Source organism: Odocoileus virginianus, unplaced genomic scaffold (genome assembly GCF_023699985.2).
Source record: "Odocoileus virginianus isolate 20LAN1187 ecotype Illinois unplaced genomic scaffold, Ovbor_1.2 Unplaced_Contig_23, whole genome shotgun sequence".
In the NCBI taxonomy this organism is placed as follows: Eukaryota; Metazoa; Chordata; class Mammalia; order Artiodactyla; family Cervidae; genus Odocoileus; species Odocoileus virginianus.
The window spans coordinates 210,936-225,000 of NW_027224340.1; the positions used below are offsets into that span (position 1 = coordinate 210,936).

Consider the following 14,065-nt stretch of genomic DNA (forward strand, 5'->3'; position numbering starts at 1 on the left):
ACATATACACCATGGAATATTACTCAGCCATTAAAAAGAATTCATTTGAATCAGTTCTAATGAGATGGATGAAACTGGAGCCTGTTATACAGAGTGAAGTAAGCCAGAAAGATAAAGACCAATACAGTATACTAATGCATATATATGGAATTTAGAAAGATGGTAACGATAACCCTATATGCAAAACAGAAAAAGAGACACAGATGTACAGAACAGACTTTTGGACTCTGTGGGAGAAGGCGAGGGTGGGATGTTTCGAGAGAACAGCATTGAAACATGTATATTATCAAGGGTGAAACAGATCACCAGCCCAGGTTGGATGCATGAGACAAGTGCTCAGGGCTGGTGCACTGGGAAGACCCAGAGGGATGGGGTGGGGAGGGAGGTGGGAGGGGGGATCGGGATGGGGAATACATGTAAATCCATGGCTGATTCATGTCAATGTATGCAAAAACCTCTACAATCTTGTAAAGTAATTAGCCTCCAACTAATAAAAACAAATGAAAAAAAAAAAAAAGAAGCATCATCTGGAGTGAGGCACAAGTTCAGGCACACATGTCTCGGCTAAGAAGGCTTCTGCAGGAAGTAGTTCTGGGCCAAGTCATAAAGAGATTTCACAGCCAAAGAAAGCAGGGAAAACCCCCTTAGGATCTGGAATTTACTCACCTCCAAAACTCTCGTTTCCCAGAACTTAAAGACATCCTAACTGTGGTTATTTTAAAATATGTCTACCAAAAAATAAATTAAAATAAAAAACATGTAAAACATCTTTGGTATTACTCACTGAAGAGAAAGACTGAGCTAGAACCAACCAGCTATGCTTTGCTAGATTCCTGATTCTCAGAAACTATGAGTTAATGAATGTTTGATATTTTCAATCTGCTGCTACATTTCCTGGTAATTCGTTACCTCTCAATAAATACCTAGTATGTTAGCTTTTTGAGTTGGCCAAAAAGTTCATTCAGTTTTTTCCATAAGATGGCTCTAGTAGTGCTTAATTGTCTTTAACTTCATTATAAGCAATTTTGTTAGATTGCATTGTGACAGCTGTTGTATGGGTGTGCATTTAAAACAACTTACCAAAATTGGTAAATTTTTCTTTTCTCTATTCAACCACTGTGAGAAGAATGTAGGATCTTACTTCCTTGATCACAACCAGGGATCAAACCTGTGCTTCCTGCAGTGGAAACACAGTGTCTTAACCACTGGACAACTAGGGAAGTCAGTAATTTTTTGTGTAACCATTTTAATATTAGAGATGTTAGGGGAAAAGCAACATTTTTGGCATATTATGCTTTATTATTTCAAGAAAGGTAAAAACACAACTGAAATACAAAAAAAAAAAAAAAAAGATTTGTTTGCAGTATATGAAGAAGGTGCTGTGACTGATTGAATGTGTCAAAAGTGGTTTGTGAAGTTTTGTGCTGGAGATTTCTTGCTGGATGATGCTCCACAGTAGGGGAGACAAGTTGAAGTTGACAGCAATAAAATTAAGAACATTAATTAAGAACAAGCAAATTACAGCATGGGGGAGATAGCCAACTCATTCAAAATATCCAAATCAAACATTGAGAATCCGTTACACCAGCTTGGTTATGTTCATCACTTTGATGTTTGGGTTCCACATAAATGAAAAAACCTTGACCATATTTCCACATGTGGTTCTCTACTTAAACATAATGAAAACTTTCTGTTTTTAAACAAATTGTGACAGGCAATTAAACGTGGATACTATACTTTAATGTGGAATGGAAGAGATCATGGGGCAAGCAAAATGAACCACCACCAACCACACCAAAGGCCAGTCTTCATCCAAAGAAGGTGATGTTGTGTATATGGTGGGATTGGAAGGGAGTCCTCTATTATGAGCTTTTTCCAGAAAACCAAACAATTAATTCCAACAAGTACTGCTCCCAATTAGACCAACTGAAGGCAGCACTTGATGAAAAGTGTCCAGAATTAGTCAACAGAAAATGCAAAATCTTCCATCAGGATAATTCAAAACTGCATGTTTCTTTGATGACCAGGAAAAAACTGTTACAGCTTGGCTGGGAAGTTCTGATTCATCTGCCTGTGTTCACCAGACATTGCACCTTCAGATTTCCATTTATTTTGGTCTTTACAAAATTATTTTTTATTATTTTTAATTGGAGGATAATTGCTTTACAATGTTGTGTTGTTTTCTGCCATACATCAACATGAATCAGTCATAGGTATACAGATGTACAATATTCTCTTAATGGAAAAAAATTTCTATTCCTTGGAAGACTGTAAAAGTCACCTGAAAAAAAAAAGGTCACCTGGAACAACTCTTTGCTCCAAAACATAAAATGGTTAGGAAGATGAAATTATGAAGTTGCCTGAAAAAATGGCAGACGGTAGTGGAACAAAACGTTGAATAAATTGTTCAATAAAGTTCTCGGTGAAAATGGGAAATGTGTCTTTTAGTTTTACTTAAAAACTAAAGAAACGGGCTCCCCTGGTGGCTCAGTGGTACAGAATCTGCCTGCCAACACAGGAGACACAGGTTCAGTCCCTGATCCACGAAGCTCCCACCTGCGCTGGGCCGCTAACCCGGCGCACCACAGCTACTGAGCCTGCGCTCTAGAGCCCAGGAGCCCACGGTCCAGAGCAAGAGGAGCCACCACAATAAGAAGCCCATGAACCACAACTAGAGAGTAGTCCCCACTCAGCACCATTGGAGAAAAGCCCCTGCAGCAATGAAGACCCAGCACAGCCAAAAATAATAAATAAATGGTTAAAAAAATAAACTGAAGGAACTATCGGGATGAGCAAACTCTGCTTTCTGATACCGCCCATCCTCTTGCCTCAGGAAGCGACCCACATTTCACTGACAGGAATGATGAACTGCACCGCGTACTCCCGTCCTCCTGACCCCTGTGAAAGAAAGGGAAAGTGAAGTCGCTCTGTCGTGTCCGACCCTTGTGACATCACGGACTGTAGCCTACCAGGCTCCTCTGTCCATGGGATTTTCCAGGCAAGAAGAATACTGGAGTGGGTTGCCATTTCCTTGTCCAGGGGATCTTCCCAACTCGGGGATCTAACCCGGGTCTCCAGCATTGTAGGCAGACGCTTTTACCGCCTGAGCCACAGGGAAGTCCCTGACTCCCGTCGTGCGGGGCCAACAGCGGCTTTGCAGTAGGGTGGCCCTGGGCAGGGAGCCTCGAAGCGCAGGGAGATGGTGCCGACCACACAGCAGCGTCCGGGGAAGGCCGCGACACTGCGACACTCCTCCGAGGGATGAGGGAGTTCCCTCAACCCCCGGACCCCCTCCCACCGCTCTTCCACTTCTCTTGAAACAGAAGCCGCCTGAGTTGCGGCCGGAGGCCCGGCGACCCGCCCACCTCGCCGTGCTGCTCGCCCCCGCCCTCCTTCCTGCTGCCAGACCAGCCCCGTCAGGGCTGCAGCTCCTCGGAGGACCCCGCCGTGCTGGGGCCACTGTTACCGCGTCGCTCTCAATGACAGTTATTCGTGTCTGTTTACGGCCCTTCTTTATTTTATTATTTATGTGCTTTTGGCCGCGCCGGGTCTTTGTTGCTGCACACGGGCTTTCTCTCCTTATGGCCAGCAAGGGCTACTCTCGAGTTGCAGCCGCAGGCCTCTCGCTGCGGAGGCTTCTTCTGTTGCAGATTCAGGGTCTAGGCTCCGCGCCTTCAGCAGCTGCCAACTAGGGGCTCAGCTGCCCAGGCACGTGGGCTCTTCCCAGACCAGGGATCCAACCCGTGTCCCCTGTGTTGGCAGGCAAGTTCTTAACCGCTGGGCCTCCAGGGAAGCCCCCTGTTTTCCCACTGTTCCCGCCCAACTAGCAGGTGAGCCTTAAAGGTCCATTCCCTTGAGTAGCGTCCCTTCATCCAGAGCAGTACGTGCAACCTCTCCAGTATCTTGCCCGGGGAATCCCATGGACAGAGGAGCTGGCGGGCTACAGTCCATGGGGTCGCAAGAGTCGGACACGACTGAGCGACTAACCCACCACGACCACCTGCAACCTAGGAGGTCCTGAGTGGGTCTCGTCCAGGCGGTGCTCCGAGCGCCCGCGCCCCGCCCACAGCGCGCACAGCCCCCGCCCCGCGGAACTCTGCGACGCAGACTCGTTTCCCTGGGAGCGCATTCGCCGTGGGACCGCAGCCCTCTTCGGTCCCGGCGGCAGCGCATGGCGGTGAGCGGTGTGCAGGCGGGGAGCGCGTGGCGGGGCTTTGGGCGGTCGGCGGCTCCTCATGACCCTCGTTCTTTCCCTCTTTCCCCAGGCTCCAGGACATCCTGCTCGGGAGACAGCGGCAGCCCCGGGCCCAGGTACTGCACGTGCACCCTGCAGCCCCTGGTTCCCCAGGCTGCTTCCTAAAGCCCCGAGTCCTTCCACTGGAAGGCCTCATCCAATCCATCTGCTTAGGACGCCCTACGTGCCGTGACGCTGCCTCGAGGACCAAGAAGCCAAAGAAGAAAACCCGGGATGGAGCGTCTGTTGCCAATGGAGGCGGGAAGACCCCAGAAAAGCAGGCCCCCGAGGAAGCCCCCCTAAGCGCAGAGGCCCAGGCAAGGGCGGGCCTCAGTCGGGAAGGGTGAAGTCCCGGGCGCATTCTGGGCGGGAGCCCACCTGTGGTGTGGTCCCGGATTTACAGCCGGAAGTGGATGAGATGCGGCGTTTTGGGTTCCTGTGGGATGAGGCTGGAGGCTCCAACGCCCCGATACCCGCTCACAGTCACTATCCACAATCCATCACAGGCTGAGCAGCTGGCTCGGGAACTGGCCTGGTGCGTGGAAAAGCTGGAGCTGGGACTGAAGATGCAGAGACCCACCCCTAAGCAGAGTGAGGGCCCGTCTGTAGAGTTGGGGGAGGGAAACGGTGACAGTCCTATGGCCTCAGATGCTGCCAAGGGATGGAATTGTTGCCTTTGTGGTAGGACAGTTGGAAGTGAGGATAGAGGTTACTAGTCCTTTGTTTTCATCTGCAGAAGAACAAGCTCTTGGGGCAATCCGAACCCTGCGCAGCCAGAGAACACCCCTACCCCGGAAGAGGCAGCTGATGCGCTCTTTGTTTGGGGACTACAGGGCTCAGATAGAAGCCGAGTGGCGCGAGGCCCTGCAGGCTCTCAGGACTGGTGAGAAGCTGAGAACTTGTTGATGAAGAACTGCCTAGTTCAAGGGAGCGGGAGGAAAAGCTTGGGCAGTGAAAGGGGGAAGCCTCGAGCAGCGGGGCTGCTACAGTAGGAGGGGGCTCAGGAAAGCCACGAGGAGAATGCCTGGGGAGCAGATCACGGAACTCCGGCTTGGACTAGGGAGGCAAGGAAGGGCAGAGTTAGTGAATCTGTGATTCTTAAGGGTGTGTGATGATAGTACTTACCTTATAATTTTGAGAAGCCAGTAAGTTAATATTTACAATGAGGTTAGAGTTGTCAGGGCAGTTAATGTTTGCTATTATTATTCAATTCTGATACTGTCCTCTTCCCTTACAGCTGCCCACTCAGCCCAGGTGCAGCCTGTAGGTGAGGCGGCCAGAAAGAAGAGCCGAAGGGTCTGCAGACTTCGTCCAGAAGGAAGGTCTACGGGCACCTTGGATACTCGTGATGAAGAGTTTAAGTTTAATTTCTTTTAGCCTCTTCCCTATTCTAGAGTGGCCGCCTCTGCAGTGGTGCAGGGTTTCTCTGGAGTGCAGCACTTTTCCAGGAATGCTGGGGGCAGATGGGAGACCTGCATGTTTGGTGCTGACAAGCCCAGGACCCCATTTGCAGGTTTTCAGCTGAGATGTCCCTCCTGCCAGAAGAGGGAGGTTCCTTTAGATGGTTCTACAGTAGACTGAAGTGAGTGTTCACAGTGTGTTGTAAAACAGCTGTCCTCAACCTTTTTGACACCAGGGACAGATTTCATGAAAAACAGTTTTTCCACAGAGAGGGTGGGAGGTGAAACTCAGGTCATAATGCAAGCAATGGGGAGTGGATATAAATACAGATGAATCTTCCCTTGTTCACTGTCTTTTCATCTCCTGCTGTGTGGCCTGGTTCCTAACAGGCCGTAGACCAGTACTGGCCCAGGGGTTGGGGACCCCTGTTATAGAAGACTCTCAACAGTCTCAGGAGCAGGCTAAGTAGGTGTTGTTAATAAGGGTTAGTGGGGAAGCTGTACAGTTGTACACTGGTGCTCACTTATGGAAGGATGTCCTCAAGGGGTATGGCGCTCCATACCATTTAGTCCCATTGCTGTAATAAAACTATTTCTTATAAACGTGGATAAGCAAAAGCGTGTGCTAACTATGCTGTTACAGGAAATGTAGATGAGGTGGTGTCAGGCACTGCTGGGTCCAGGCTCTCACCGCAGGGCTTGGTCCTTTGTATTGCCTTCATTCCTGAGCCGGTGTCATCCTCAAGGAGCCAGTGTATCCCCCAGCAGCCCAGGCCTTGTTCTGAGGAGCAGGTAGCTTCCTGCCCTAAGAATCCCAGCCAAACACCAGCATTGAATCTCTGGGCAAGCTCTGATGTCAGCTGCTCCAGGTGATAGTCCCAGGACTCCTGCATTAAGTTGGGTTTTCACGATGGCTTAATTCTCTTGTGACTGTGATGCCATCTTTGGTAGTGTCTCCCAAACTGACTAGACAGATTCCCAGAGCCCACCTGCCTGCATCTCTGCTTTGGTGTTTCACAGATATTTCATACTTGACATGTCCACAACATCTGATTAGTCCCTAAATCTGTCTTCTACTTTCCAGTGAATGGCACTACTGCCCACTGAGTTGATTAGGCCCAAAATCTATGTCATCTCAGCAAAAGGAATTCCTTGATCCAGTTCCAGAGAGTGAGTGAGTGTGTTTCTGTGTATGTGTGCGCACCTTGGCTTCCTCACACCAACAGCAATTCTTGGATGTCGGCAGCATGTCCAAAATTCAACCCAGTTATGACGCTATCTACCCAAACAGAGTCAGATTCCACAGGAAAGTGCTCAACCTCACAAGACCCAGCTCTGCTTCACGCACCAGTTGCAAGTCCAGGTTGTTACCTGTATTTCTGACCAACTGACTACAAATCAGCTTCCCGTGACCCACTTCTTGGGTTCAGTTAACTTGCTCCAGTGGGTCCCAGAACATAGGAAAACTTGTTTACTCACTAGATTATCAGTTTATCACTAGGATGTGAATAACAGGCAGATGAGATACAGAGTGCCAGGCATGAGGAAAGGCATGGAACTCCATGCTCACCACCCAGAAGTGCTGTTGGTTTCTGTAGAGGCTTCCTTCACAGACACCATCAGTCCAATGCCCATCCCCGCTCCCTAGAGGTGGAAGTGTTTAACCCTCTAACCACAGGCTTCATTCTCCTGCCAGCAAAGTAACACCTGACAACTCTCTCCACCAAGTGAGGACACACTGAGGTGGCTGGACTTTAGACCTGGGAGAGAACCCTGAACGGGAGCTCAATCAGCCAGCACACTGGTCTTGGGCTTCTCAGCCTCCAGAAATGTGAGAAATAAACTTCTGGATTTTAAACCACCTGGTCTGTGATATTTCATTATGGCAGCCTGAGCTAACACACCATTCATTGGGTGGGGGTAAAAAAAGCTTTTCAAGAAATGTTATAGGGAAAACTGTATATCCACCCGCAAAAGATTATAAAGTTGGACCCTTACCTGTTAAGATATATAAAAAATTAGCTCAAAACAGATCAAAGACCAAACCATAAGACCTAAAACTATAAATCTCTTTGAAGAAAAGATAGGGGCCCATCTTCATAATATTGGATTTAATAATTATTTCCTGAGTATGACACCCTAAGCACAGGCAACAAAAGAAAAAACAGGTAAGTTTTTGTTTCTGTTTTGGCTGTGCTGGCTCTTCACTGCTGTATGGGCTTTTTCTCTAGCTGCAGCGAGCAGCTGTGCACAGGCATCTCTCGTTGCTTCTCTTGTCGAAGAGCAGGGGCTCTAGGGCTAATGAGCTCCAGAGCACAAGCTCCGAGTTCGGCGCACAGGCTTGCATGCTCCAGGGCATGTGGGCATGTTCCCGGATCAGGGGTTGAACTCACGTCTCCTGCACTGACAGGCAGATTCTTTACTACTGAGCCACCAGAGAAGCCCTAGATAAGCTGAACTTCATAAACATTAAAAACTTCTGTGAATGAAAGGACACCATCAAGAGAGTAGACAGAAAACTCAGAATGAGAAAATATTTGCAAGTATTATTAATCTGATAAAGATTACCCCTTTAATATGAATAGAATGCTAGATTTCTAATTAAAAAATACACATGCAACAAGCAACAAAGGTTTACTGCATAGGAAACTAGTCAATATCTTGTAATAACCTCTGATGGAAAATAATTTCAAAAATAATATGTGTATTTGTATAACTGAATCACCTTGCTGTGTACCTGAAACATTGTAAGTCAACTATACTTCAATAAAATATTTTTTTAAGGGAAAATTAAAAAGATTATCCTTCAAAATACATAAAGAACTCCTACACCTCAACAACAAAAACAGGCCAATTCAAAAATGGGCACTTCTCCAAAGAAGACATAAAAATAAATGGTCAATAAGCACATGAAAAGATGCTCAATATCATTAGTCATCAGGGAAATGCAAATCAAAAGCACAATGAGATACCACTTCACACTCATCAGGATGACTAATATCAAAACAATGGAAAACAACAAGTATTGAGGAAGACATGGAGAAACTGGAACCTTCGCGAACTGACAGTGGGGATGTAAAATGACACTGCCATTGTGGGAAAGTTTGGTCATTCTTCAAAAACTTAAAAGAATTACCATATGATCCATCAACTTTATTCCTGGGATTATATCCCAAAGTATTGGAAGGATAGAAAATACAAGCACAGATTCGTACACCAATGTTCACAGCAGCATTATGCACAAAGTCAACAAGCAGAAACACCCGTAACCCATCAACAGATGACCATGAGTGAACGAAACATGGTGTCTGCAAACAATGGAGTACGCTTCAGCCATGAAGAGACCTTACACTAAGTGAAATGAGCCAGGACACAAAGGCAAATGTGTGACCTCACTTACATGAGGTACTTTAGAGTAAGCAAATTCTTAAGAGCGAGAATAAGAAAAAGGGGAAGAGTGCAGAGTTTCTGTCTGTACTAAAGTTTTGGAAACAGATTTGCTGATGGTCATACAACACTGTGAATGTATCTAGTACCACTGAGTTGTACATTTAAAAATGGTTAAAATGGTAAATGTAATGTTTTCACTTGGGAAGGAAAGGGCAACCCACTCCAGTATTCTTGCCTGGAGAATCCTATAGACAGAGGAGCCTGGTGGGCTACAATCCATGGGGTCACAAAGAGTCAGACACGACTGAGTGACTAACATACAATGTTATTACCACAATCAAAAAGGCAGTATCAACTCTATTAAGTGACACAGGAAAGTATGAACAACATGCTGTTTTTAAATTTACAAGGTGTAAAACCACATAAACACGTAGAACTCTCCAGTGTGAGTTTTCCAGGACTGAGGAAACAGGAGCTGCACTCACAAGTTCCACAGTACTTCTCTTGTGGATGTTGTTTGAGTGTCTGGACACAACCTACACTGATCACAATAGTGGTGAGTTCTCTTTCTAAAGGTAGGCCACAGGGCTTCTCCCTTTTGCTTACCTTTTTCCACTCAACTTCTCTAAAATGAACATGCACTGCTTTTAAGAAAAGAGGCTTTTTAAAATTAGAAGTGCCTGTTCACCTGTGACACCATGTGAACAGTAAGTAAAGAGAAGGTGGTCACACGGGGGAAGCACATCACAGACAGTCACAGGGAGAAGTCTTCCCGGAGGTGAATCCTCTGGTGCTGGGACATGTTGGAGCTGTGCCGGAAGGCCTTGCCGCACTCGCCACACGTGTAAGGCTTCTCCCCAGTGTGGATCCTCCGGTGCTGCAGGAGGTACGTGCCCTGGCTGAAGGCCTTCTTACAATCAGCACACTTATATGGCTTCTCTCCGTGGTGTGACCTCTGATGGTGAATGAGTCTGGAACTGTTGTGGAAAGCCTTCCCACAATCACTGCACTTATAGGGCTTCTCTCCCGTGTGGATCCTCTGGTGCTGGATGAGGTGGGTGCTCTGGCTGAAGACCTTGCCACAGTCATTACACTCATAGGGTTTCTCTCCAGTGTGGCTTCTCTGATGTTCAACAAGTTTGGTTTTTTGGATGAAGGCTTTCTCACACTCATTACATTTATAGGGTTTTTCCCCAGTGTGAATTCTTTGATGCTGGATCAGATTGGAGCTCTGGGTAAAGCCTTTGCCACACTCTTTGCACTCATAGGGCTTCTCTCCAGTGTGGGTCCGACGGTGCCTGATGAGGATTGAGCCATCGCTGAAGGCCTTCCCACAGTCACTGCACTTGTAGGGCTTCTCCCCCTGTGTGGATCCTCTGGTGGTAAATGAGGGAGGAATAGGCACTGAAGTGCTTCCCGCACTCGCCGCACTTGTAGGGCTTCTCCCCAGTGTGGATCCTCTGATGCTTCATGAGGTTGGGCCTCTGGTTGAATGTCTTCCCGCACTCATTGCAACGGTAGGGGATCTCTCCAGAGTGCATCCTCCGGTGACTGATGAGCTCACAGCTCTGGTGGAAGGCCTTCCCGCACTCTTCACACTTGTAGGGCTTCTCTTCACTGTGCAGTCGCTGGTGCTTGATAAGGTTAGCGCTGTACCTGAAGGCCTTCCCACAACAACCACAATAATGCAATCTTTTCCCAACAGGAATTTTCTGATCTTCTTTAACAACTAAATTCACAGGGAAAATTTCCCCTGAAACGTGAACTGTATTTGTTTTTTTGCACCTGTGTACACGTTTATGGTTATTAAGGTATGATCTCTGTTCAAAACTCTGCTCACATATATCACATTTGTGAGGTCTTTGATCAGGGATAGGCCTTGACCCCGACCTGAGGTTTCCTCCAGACTCCAGGCCACATTCCTCATTGGCCAGTGTGACTAGCCTGGGGCCTCTCTGCTCCCCAGGCCTGTCCAGGTGCCCCTCTGGCTCCCCGACACGCTCATGGGCTTCTCCTGGCTCAGGTCCCTGGAGAACACTCCCCCTGAGTGCGTCCAGTTCTCTCCCAAACAGCATTTCGCCTGAAGTCACCTCCTGGTTCTCAGTCCTGGTCCCATGAGCTGAAACAACAAACAGAACACCTTGGGGTCACCTGTTCTGACTCTGGAAGGAAGGTAAAAGATGCTGCCAACCACCTGTGGACTACCAGCTCCACCATCTCCAATGTCATGCAGACACGAGAGCCTGGCAGTCAGAGGCAAAAAGCCTTGCCGAGGGCTGCAATCACAGGGCAGTGCAAGCATCCACCCAACTCTTAATACCCAACCTTTCCTGCACACAGAGCCCGCTGGGTGAGACTGCAGGATACCCATCCTCGTCCCAAAAGGAAGGAAGATGGAAGCTTCACAGCATCACCAAAACCAGAGCAAGGAGGGGCCCCAGAGGACACTAAGGATATCTGATGAAGAAGTGAAAGCTGAACAAGTCTACAGCTGCCTGACAGCAGCTGATCCACCCCAACATCCATGCGGGGAAACCGGCTGTCTCCCCAGGAGCACAGAGAGCACAGCGTGTGCTAACTGAGGGTGAGGGAGACAAGCACACAGGCCACGTCCGTTCTCAGGGCTCCCCCCAGGGTCCTGAGAGACCACCCATGAGCCGCCAGCACTTACACTCCAGACACCACAGAGGATGCCCTCATCTGAGGCCGTCTCCACCCTTCCTTCCCTGACAAGACACACAGTGACTCCATGTGTGGGAACATGCTCATCAGAAACTTGTTCTGTGAGCCAAGACACACACACACACACACACACACACACACACACACAAACAACAGGCCCGAGATTTGGGGACAACCAAATACCCTGCGGTGTGTTCATGACAGAACAGCAAATGGTGATGAGACCAAACAAACTCCATACAACACAGCAGCCCTGCCCTGCAGGAGTCAGAGAGAAGGCCCAGGGGAGCTATGGAAGATGACAGAGGCCCTGTGGTCTCCCAGGGAACTAGGAATGTTCTCTATTTTGATCTGGTGAGTGGACTGTTTGTATAAATTCACTGAGCTGTAAATAGGATTTGTCTCATTTCTGTAAGTATTTAGATCTGAAGAAACAAATTTACAAAAGAGAAATCCAAGTCCTTTGAGCCAACAGTTCCTTCCAGGGACACTAGGAAGACACCTGCAGGACAACACTCTCAGGTCATCCACAGCAGTGAGTCTAGAGAAAACCCTTCCCAAGTACCTCCAGTGAGCACACGGACACAGAAACAGAAACACGTTCAGTGAAAAATCAGCAGCCCAGCAATGCACACAGATCACTGCATTCCTGCTAGGAAGTGACATCTGTGTGCTGGCGTGGACTAGACTCCACTGGAAAAGGGACAGCAGGCGCACACCAGCACACATCTGTACCTGGGTGCTGAGATCCAGGGTGATGTGTGCCCCCTCCCTTTCCTGTAAAAGTCTATAACCATCCAGTAGGTTAACTTAGAGGAGGGTGACGAAGTGATGTTGTTCACTGTGGCCCCACCTGATGCTCCTTGGAAGGCAGGACTCTGGAGGGCAGGGCTCTACGGGGTCCCTCAGGACATGCCCAAGTGTCCTCCCCTCTTCTCCTCCATCAACACAGCCCCCTCTCACCCTTCTACAAGATTCAGCTCAAGAATTACCCCATAACTAAACAACAAAGATACTGTGCCACATGGGGGAAACAGCCATTATTTTGTAATCATTTTAAAAGGCATATAATCTAAAAAAAAAAAAAAAAAAGGCATATAATCTGTAAAAATACTGAATCACTAAATTGTACACCTGAAACTAACACAATGCTGTAAATCAACTATATTTCAATTAAAAGAAAGAGCACCCAGGTTTTGGCAGAGGCCACTCCCAGGGCCACTGCACTGACCATCTTCCTCCAAACCCATGAGTCAGTTTGGTACCACATTCTGTGGGCCCCCACACATGCTTATTCAGCAGGTGAGTTGGGGTGGCAGCCCCCCACGCACCTGAGCCATCCACGCTTGGTTGCTCTGCCCCATGCATGTCCAGCACCCACAGCTCATCCCCTCGCTCCAACTGTACAATCACCTCCGGCTTGGGATCTGCAAGTCCAGCTCCTGGGAAGGAGACGGGGCCTGGGGTGGGTGCCACAGACACAGTGCGGGCTGACCCAGAACTGCCAAGGGAGAGGACATACACGTGCAGGGGTGACAGGAAGTCTGGATACTCCCTGGAGGGGTGGGCATGGGCATGCAGTTGAAGATCTGAGCACAAGGGCTCTCTCCACCAAGGGGCGCATCTGCCTTGGGCCTGGAGAAGGGAGGCAGTCTCATCTGGGGCCCTCTGCTGTGCAGACCAGGCCTGCCTGGGACCAGAGTCAGTGATATGTCTCTGAACTCAGGGGATGAGGCCCCCAGCCCAGCCCCTGCTCAGTCCTCAGCCCCCAGGATTGTTCCTTGAGTTGCATCCCAGCGAAGGGCCTCACCTAGCGATAGCAGGTTCCTGTAAGTCTCCAGCATCACTTCCCTGTAGAGGCCCTTCTGAGACGGACCCAGAAGGCCCCACTCCTCCTGCGAAAGAAGCACGGCCACGTCCTCGAAGGTCACTTCAGCCTGTAACAACAGGAGCTGCTGAGGCCCAGGCGTGGCTCAGGCTGGGCCCTGGGCTAGAGAAGTAGCCCAGGGGTGACCACAGGCCTGACCCTGCATGTGTGGCCTGGAGTAGTGAGGGGAGGGGTGGGCCCTGACCCTTTGGCTGCTGAGCCAACCCATTCAGGGAGGCTAGGCAACCTCAAGGTCACCCTCCCTCTGCTCAGCACCCCTCAACATCCCACACCAGAGAAGCCTGACAGTTTGCTAAGGCCGAGCAGACAGGGAAGCCCTGGGAGAAGACCTCCCGCCTCCCAGGGAAGACAGATGCTCACCTGAGGCAGGGCACACAGATGCAAAGCTGCCATCCCCTGGTACCCTGGGCTTCCTGGGATGGATGCAGGAGCCAGTCACTGCCTGGCCCCTCCCGCAGTTGGCCTCAGCAC

The 14,065-nt window shown here is 48.8% G+C and overlaps 2 protein-coding genes across 4 annotated transcripts in view; one reads left to right on the forward strand and one right to left on the reverse strand.

The window, feature by feature from the left end:
- Positions 1-2,994: 2,994 nt before the first annotated feature.
- CUNH8orf33 (chromosome unknown C8orf33 homolog) lies at positions 2,995-7,495 on the forward strand. Of its 3 annotated transcripts, none has more exons than XR_011486540.1 (7): positions 2,995-4,177; positions 4,266-4,311; positions 4,409-4,551; positions 4,741-4,825; positions 4,971-5,117; positions 5,472-5,816; positions 6,719-7,495. XR_011486540.1 is itself a non-coding variant. In XM_020884715.2 (7 exons), the coding sequence occupies exons 2-7, from the start codon at positions 4,172-4,174 to the stop codon at positions 5,609-5,611; spliced, it is 567 nt and encodes a 188-aa protein (XP_020740374.2). In that variant the 5' UTR covers positions 2,995-3,830; positions 4,012-4,171; the 3' UTR covers positions 5,612-7,495. The 3 variants fall into 3 exon arrangements, 1 of the variants encoding a protein (XP_020740374.2); XR_002312280.2 differs by having other exon boundaries at positions 7,331-7,495; XM_020884715.2 differs by having other exon boundaries at positions 2,995-3,830; positions 4,012-4,177; positions 5,472-7,495.
- A 685-nt stretch (positions 7,496-8,180) lies between these two features.
- The window catches only part of ZNF34 (zinc finger protein 34), a 20,778-nt gene continuing 14,893 nt past the window's right edge, over positions 8,181-14,065 (reverse strand). Inside the window, 5 exon segments of the mRNA XM_070464383.1 lie at positions 8,181-10,387; positions 10,389-11,143; positions 13,038-13,148; positions 13,517-13,643; positions 13,955-14,065. The exon segment at positions 13,955-14,065 is cut by the window's right edge and continues 340 nt beyond it. Of these exon segments, the coding sequence (XP_070320484.1) occupies positions 9,779-10,387; positions 10,389-11,143; positions 13,038-13,148; positions 13,517-13,643; positions 13,955-13,987 (1,635 nt within the window). The 5' untranslated portion in view covers positions 13,988-14,065 and the 3' untranslated portion in view covers positions 8,181-9,778.